The sequence below is a fragment of the Taudactylus pleione genome, unplaced genomic scaffold (genome assembly GCF_031769625.1).
Source record: "Taudactylus pleione unplaced genomic scaffold, aTauple2 ptg001984l, whole genome shotgun sequence".
Classification (NCBI taxonomy): Eukaryota; Metazoa; Chordata; class Amphibia; order Anura; family Myobatrachidae; genus Taudactylus; species Taudactylus pleione.
The window spans coordinates 889,781-898,456 of NW_028286380.1; the positions used below are offsets into that span (position 1 = coordinate 889,781).

The window sequence follows — 8,676 nt, forward strand, 5'->3', positions numbered from 1 at the left end:
GTTACTATAGGTGATACTAAGCTATAGTTACTTTATGTGATACTGTGTTACAGTTTCTTCAGGTGATACTGTGTTACAGTTACTATAGGTGATACTGTGTTAGTTACTATAGGTGATACTAAGCTATAGTTACTATAGGTGATACTGTGTTACAGTTACTATAGGTGATACTAAGGTATAGTTACTATAGGTGATACTGTGTTACAGTTACTATAGGTGATACTAAGGTATAGTTACTATAGGTTATACTGTGTTACAGTTACTATAGGTGATACTGTGTTAGAGTTACTATAGGTGATACTAAGGTATAGTTACTATAGGTTATACTGTGTTACAGTTACTATAGATGATACTAAGCTACTGTTACTATAGGTGATACTGTTTTACAGTTACTACAGGTGATACTGTGTTAGTTACTATAGGTGATACTGTGTTAGTTACTATAGGTGATACTGTTTTACAGTTACTACAGGTGATACTGTGTTAGTTACTATAGGTGATACTGTGTTAGTTACTATAGGTGATACTGTGTTACAGTTACTATAGGTGATACTAAGCTACAGTTACTTTAGGTGATACTGTGTTACAGTTACTCTGACCACTGGTAAATCCATAGCACATTCCGGTAATTCAGGTCTAACAAGCAGGATCTCACAAACATTCTTTCAAACCTACAGACATTGGTCGCTGTTATTTTTTTATACTTGTATCCTTATTTTTGTAGAGTCTTGTCTGACTTTGTTGGGTAGATTGGTTTCTGCACCAGAGAGTTCTGTATATTGTTCACCTCTAATTATATGTCGCCATTAATCACCGTCCCTTGTATCGCTTTCTCTTCTACTTGAGGTATATTGGGTCCAGCATTGGTTCTGCCGCATATAAAATGTGATGTAATTCTCCTTTATTTATGTAGGAGCCATGTCAGAGAAGCTGATAAATTGCAGGAAGGAGCTTTCGGACGCTATTGATAGAGCCCTGGACGGTTCTCTGTGCCCAATGTCCAGTCATCTGCAAATCGGCCAGTCCTCTCTGCACCATATAATAGGGGAATCAGGCCCGGCAGAGTGCCACTATCACCCCCCTGGCAGTCCAGCTCTCCTTCATCAGCCTCTGGAGAGCATTAGACTGATCCCTACAGTGGGTGAGTTTGCTGACACTGTCTGTACCCAGCACCCAGGCATCAGAAAACCACTTTCCAATTTGGAGAACGTCCTGCACCTCCGCAAGGTTCCTTCTCCAGAGCAGCGCAGGTAGAAGACTAATCACCACAATATGAAGTAGCAGTGACCATTAAGGGGACATCTACAGTCAGACGACTAATACTTTACATTCTTCCCGTCCCTCGGTTCCAACTATGATATCCCTGCGTACAGAACCAATGGTGCCCTCCAATCCGCTCCTCCTAGGTATGACCTGGGTCATGCCCTCCACACAGAAAGAGGACCCGGATTGGCATGGCAAATTACCGGGTCCTTTTCTCTCTGAAAAGGGTATATGTGACGGTAGTATATTAATATATGTATATGCCTGTGAGCTGAGTAATATACATGAAATAAATGTGGCTGGGAACAGGTCACCTTATATTGGGGTAACACGCGGCATCTGTCTCTTACAGCAACTTTTGCGGCCAGTAAAATGCAAAGAATTTTCTCAGTGTAAAGTAGTATTTTCTATAATGTGGATTATTATCCGTTATTTATGTGGAGTCACAAGATGTCTGCAGCGTCCTATATTGTACAGAAACAGCGCAGACACAACAAGAACATTGTGCACAGACTAACATTACTGTACACTGTAGGACATGGGGTACAGCTATATAACCATTACTGTACACTGTAGGACATGGGGTACAGGCTATATAACCATTACTGTACACTGTACGACATGGGGTACAGGCTATATAACCATTACTGTACACTGTAGAACATGGGGTACAGGCTATAGAACCATTACTGTACACTGTAGGACATGGGTTACAGGCTATATAACCATTACTGTACACTGTAGGACATGGGGTACAGCTATATAACCATTACTGTACACTGTAGGACATGGGGTACAGCTATATAACCATTACTGTACACTGTACGACATGGGTTACAGGCTATATAACCATTACTGTACACTGTACGACATGGGGTACAGGCTATATAACCATTACTGTACACTGTACGACATGGGGTACAGGCTATATAACCATTACTGTACACTGTACGACATGGGGTACAGGCTATAGAACCATTACTGTACACTGTAGGACATGGGTTACAGGCTATAGAACCATTACTGTACACTGTAGGACATGGGGTACAGGCTATATAACCATTACTGTACACTGTAGGACATGGGGTACAGGCTATAGAACCATTACTGTACACTGTAGGACATGGGTTACAGGCTATATAACCATTACTGTACACTGTAGGACATGGGTTACAGGCTATAGAACCATTACTGTACACTGTAGGACATGGGGTACAGGCTATAGAACCATTACTGTACACTGTAGGACATGGGTTACAGGCTATAGAACCATTACTGTACACTGTATAACATGGGGTACAGGCTATAGAACCATTACTGTACACTGTAGGACATGGGGTACAGGCTATATAACCATTACTGTACACTGTATAACATGGGGTACAGGCTATATAACCATTACTGTACACTGTAGGACATGGGGTACAGGCTATATAACCATTACTGTACACTGTAGGACATGGGGTACAGGCTATATAACCATTACTGTACACTGTAGGACATGGGGTACAGGCTATATAACCATTACTGTACACTGTAGGACATGGGGTACAGGCTATATAACCATTACTGTACACTGTAGGACATGGGGTACAGGCTATATAACCATTACTGTACACTGTAGGGCATGGGGTACAGGCTATATAACCATTACTGTACACTGTAGGACATGGGTTACAGGCTATATAACCATTACTGTACACTGTAGGACATGGGGTACAGGCTATATAACCATTACTGTACACTGTAGGACATGGGGTACAGGCTATAGAACCATTACTGTACACTGTAGGACATGGGGTACAGGCTATAGAACCATTACTGTACACTGTAGGACATGGGGTACAGGCTATAGAACCATTACTGTACACTGTAGGACATGGGGTACAGGCTATAGAACCATTACTGTACACTGTAGGACATGGGGTACAGGCTATAGAACCATTACTGTACACTGTAGGACATGGGGTACAGGCTATAGAACCATTACTGTATACTGTAGGACATGGGTTACAGGCTATATAACCATTACTGTACACTGTATAACATGGGGTACAGGCTATATAACCATTACTGTACACTGTAGGACATGGGTTACAGGCTATATAACCATTACTGTACACTGTAGGACATGGGGTACAGGCTATATAACCATTACTGTACACTGTAGGGCATGGGGTACAGGCTATATAACCATTACTGTACACTGTAGGACATGGGGTACAGGCTATATAACCATTACAGTACACTGTAGGACATGGGGTACAGGCTATATAACCATTACTGTACACTGTAGGACATGGGGTACAGGCTATATAACCATTACTGTACACTGTAGGACATGGGGTACAGGCTATATAACCATTACTGTACACTGTAGGACATGGGTTACAGGCTATATAACCATTACAGTACACTGTAGGACATGGGGTACAGGCTATATAACCATTACTGTACACTGTAGGACATGGGGTACAGGCTATAGAACCATTACTGTATACTGTAGGACATGGGGTACAGGCTATATAACCATTACTGTATACTATAGGACATGGGGTACAGGCTATATAACCATTACTGTATACTATAGGACATGGGGTACAGGCTATATAACCATTACTGTATACTGTAGGACATGGGGTACAGGCTATATAACCATTACTGTACACTGTAGGACATGGGGTACAGGCTATATAACCATTACTGTATACTGTAGGACATGGGGTACAGGCTATATAACCATTACTGTATACTGTAGGACATGGGGTACAGGCTATATAACCATTACTGTACACTGTAGGACATGGGGTTCAGGCTATAGAACCATTACTGTATACTATAGGACATGGGGTACAGGCTATATAACCATTACTGTATACTATAGGACATGGGGTACAGGCTATATAACCATTACTGTATACTATAGGACATGGGGTACAGGCTATATAACCTTACTGTACACTGTAGGACATGGGGTACAGGCTATATAACCATTACTGTATACTATAGGACATGGGGTACAGGCTATATAACCATTACTGTACACTGTAGGACATGGGGTACAGGCTATATAACCATTACTGTACACTGTAGGACATGGGTTACAGGCTATATAACCATTACAGTACACTGTAGGACATGGGGTACAGGCTATATAACCATTACTGTATACTGTAGGACATGGGGTACAGGCTATATAACCATTACTGTATACTATAGGACATGGGGTACAGGCTATATAACCATTACTGTATACTATAGGACATGGGGTACAGGCTATATAACCATTACTGTATACTGTAGGACATGGGGTACAGGCTATATAACCATTACTGTACACTGTAGGACATGGGGTACAGGCTATATAACCATTACTGTATACTGTAGGACATGGGGTACAGGCTATATAACCATTACTGTATACTGTAGGACATGGGGTACAGGCTATATAACCATTACTGTACACTGTAGGACATGGGGTACAGGCTATAGAACCATTACTGTATACTATAGGACATGGGGTACAGGCTATATAACCATTACTGTATACTATAGGACATGGGGTACAGGCTATATAACCATTACTGTATACTATAGGACATGGGGTACAGGCTATATAACCTTACTGTACACTGTAGGACATGGGGTACAGGCTATATAACCATTACTGTATACTATAGGACATGGGGTACAGGCTATATAACCATTACTGTATACTATAGGACATGGGGTACAGGCTATATAACCATTACTGTATACTATAGGACATGGGGTACAGGCTATATAACCATTACTGTACATGTAGTTAGAATACCCACAGTAGAAGCACCGGTTGATCCCTGTTGGCAGTGGGGAGGAAATTATGTTATAGGTGAGGGGAAAACACCTTTGGGAAGAGAGATCTAGAGGAGAGAGACAGACTGATAACAGTAATATGACAGAAGGACCAGTGTTTGCCATTATATGTGTACCAGTCCCTACCTCAGGCAATAGAATTAATGGTATTCCTTCAGATATGGGGAGGGGCTTCTGTAACGCATCAAGCATAGAGTGACTGACAGACTTGCTGTGGAGAAATGCAGTTCGTGGATTGGTTGATGGTACATATACAGAGGTGGGGCCAGTGATGTCACAGCAGCTCAGGTGACTGCATTCTCAGCAATTGTCAGCAATTGTCTGTAATGGAGAGGTGTGGGGAAGGGGGTATACTTTTTAAGAAAACTGTAATATAATGTCAGGGTAACACTGAATAGTGTATTCTATTATGGTTCACAATTGTTAGTGATCAGCTTCGGGGCTTAGTGGTCCTCTAATACAATAATTGAAATAAATGGTGAGGTATATGAATCCCAGCACCTCATACCTCTACCTCCTTTCTCCACAGTGAGGAATTACAATGGTCTCTGCAAAACACTGAGAATTTGCCCAGAGATCTGAGTCCGCAGGATGTCACCAGGGACCTTTTAGCTATTATTGGTGAGAAACTTCTGTTCCCAAAGTGCCAATTATTATACCTAAAGGATTGTGCAACGCTGGAAGCAGAGATGTCACAGCTCCCTGTTTTCCATTGCAATCAATTACTTTTATATTATACCTTTGATTAATATGATTATTATTATTATTAGTTAAGTTAATTAGGGGTACACCACATCCATGAGCTGGTTCCGCAGTCAGACAATAGGATTTAGTTTCTGTGATCTTAGTGAGAAGAACTCAGGGCTCGATTCAGAGCCGCTCGCTAGATTCGTACGCTCGCTCTCAGCATATGCAAATTCGGCTAAGTGACGGCATGACAGGCGATCGCACGGCAAGGCATAAGCAATAAGCACGCCCACCATCCTAACCATCGGTACATCGGGTACCATCGGAAGCGAACGCATCGCTTGAGGTTGACTAAACCCTACCGCAATAACTGCTATCACTTCAGTGTAAAATACAACCAGGTGACGTGTACTGTGACGCTGCCTCTTAACCATGCACGTCTCTGAAACGGCGATAAGACGCTCAGGCACGCCTGCGTTCGCACCTCCACTCCCCTGTTTCTAGTGGCCTGCCCCTGTGACCACCCACAAACGGCCTCTTCTGTCACTCTGCTGGGCTGTGTATGCGCAACGAGCGTACGCTTCCCGATCTCTCGCACTGGTTCACGCACGCGCACTGCGATGAATGTATAGAATGCGAATATTGGCCAGCTACGAGCAAACGCTTCTTAGCGACCGGTTCTGGATCAGGTAATTGGTAATTGTGGCGTTTCCTGTAGGCCGTTGTTACTCCAGCAGATTGTGGCGCTGTTTAGGTTACAGGGTCTAATCACTGTGTTAATATTTAGAGGACACCAGCTCCCCAGTGATGCAGGAGATCTCAAGGACCCTGGAGTTGGACCCTGACAGGAATAGGGACTCCTCCTTCTCTATCTCTGAGGAAGATCTGCCCCTGGCATTAGATGATAGAAAATCACCAGCAGGGGGCGCAGCTGAGCCAGTGCCTGATGATGATCAGGTGGTGGATATGGTTCTGGACCTAGAGGATGATTACAGTCACCTGAAGAGCTTTATACTTTATACTGTAATGTAGGGGGGATTTCTCATCAACAGTAACAAGCAAATCACTCATTTGGTTTTTAATATTAATTTACATTTTCAGACTACACTAAACTATTAATTTCTCTGTTATATATAATTTTAAATATATGAAATTCAAAAGTTGTTCCTTTGAGATTTATTTAAGTTTGTTTAAAATAATTAGTATGTATACGTATATAAGGTGAAACGAAATTGGGAATAATCAGTAAGTAATGCAGGTCTGTGCCATTGGTATAGAAGAATGACTTTTATTGTTACGATGCCCATAAAACAGTTAGGTGTATATTTAAGTGCTGGTTTTAGAATTGGAGATGTTATTCATAGCAACCAACCAGATTCTACTTAACATTTATTTAGCACCTTCTAGACTAAAAGATGATAGCTACAATCTGATTGGTTGCTATGGGCAACAACTCCAATTCTAAAAAACTGCACTTTAGTAAATATAACCCAAAGTGTTGATTGGACAAATTGTGGATCTTCAAACACAGCAATTTTACCCATTACATATTATGCTACACACTGTAATGCCCATTACACATTATGCTACACACTGTAATGCCCATTACACATTATGCCACATACAGTTATGCCCCATAGTAAGGCTTCAAATTACTTTTCAATTACCTGCTCCTGACCAGGGGTCTCATGCTTGTTCAAAAAGGATCCTGCGCGCTTAATCAGAGAATTAGCAGCTGTCCTATTGAGTGTAATCAGACACCTGATTGACACTCTATAACTGGAAATACAAATGGGGTTTGGACTTAGCAATTGCCGGTCTCATTAACTATTGATCATTGTAACATCTGCACATATCTGTTTTGTTCATTACAATACCCTTTTTTCCACCCCACCTGTAATCACTAGCGGGTCCAAACCCCATTTGTATTTCCAGTCTAATGCTCGTTGCCAGGGGTCTCATGCTATGGGCTTACATGCTCACTGCCAGGGGTCTCATGCTCGTTGCCAGGGGTCTCATGCTCGTTGCCAGGGGTCTCATGCTCGTTGCCAGGGGTCTCATGCTCGTTGCCAGGGGTCTCATGCTCGTTGCCAGGGGTCTCATGCTCGTTGCCAGGGGTCTCAAGCTCATTGCCAGGGGTCTCATGCTCGTTGCCAGGGGTCTCATGTTCATTGCCAGGGGTCGCAAGCTATGGGCTTACATGCTCATTGTCAGGGATCTCACGCTTGTTGTCAGGGATCTCACGCTTGTTGTCAGGGATCTCACGCTTGTTGTCAGGGATCTCACGCTTGTTGTCAGGGATCTCACGCTTGTTGTCAGGGATCTCACGCTCGTTGTCAGGGATCTCACGCTCATTGTCAGGGTTTATACAGGAGAAGATGCGTCTTCTCCCGCTGGCGCCAGTGTTCCAGACGATTCCGGGTAACGCTATGTGCTCTATGTTCCTTGACAGACACTAGAGGTCAAGTAGCACCGCTAGCATCTGTCTCCTCCTAGGTGGCAGCCATTTTTGGAGGGCATTCTCAGCACATCCATGTGGACAGCTAGTCCTCCTGGAATCTGCAGCCTAGGGGGGGACAAGGCATCGGCTCAGCAATTGAGCAGCTCGGGGGGCACAAGGCACCCTGCCCCCCGGCCCAGCCCGCCAGTGGACCAGGGGGGATTTCCAGGTACTCAGAAACCCCCCTTGCAATGTCAGAGCTCCCACCATGTAATGTGGACGTAATGTCAGAGCTCCCGCCATGTAATATGGACGTAATGTCAGAGCTCCCGCCATGTAATATGGACGTAATGTCAGAGCCCCACCATATAATATGGACGTAATGTCAGAGCTCCCACCATGTAATGTGGACGTAATGTCAGACCTTCCGC

The 8,676-nt window shown here is 43.3% G+C and overlaps 1 protein-coding gene across 1 annotated transcript; it reads left to right on the top strand.

Annotated features, from left to right (window-relative positions):
- Positions 1 to 906: 906 nt before the first annotated feature.
- CUNH3orf62 (chromosome unknown C3orf62 homolog) lies at positions 907 to 6,837 on the top strand. Its single transcript, XM_088465373.1, has 3 exons — positions 907 to 1,250; positions 5,648 to 5,739; positions 6,593 to 6,837. Exons 1-3 carry the CDS (start codon positions 919 to 921, stop codon positions 6,835 to 6,837), a joined length of 669 nt encoding a protein of 222 aa, XP_088321499.1. The 5' UTR covers positions 907 to 918.
- The last annotated feature ends 1,839 nt before the right edge of the window (positions 6,838 to 8,676 follow it).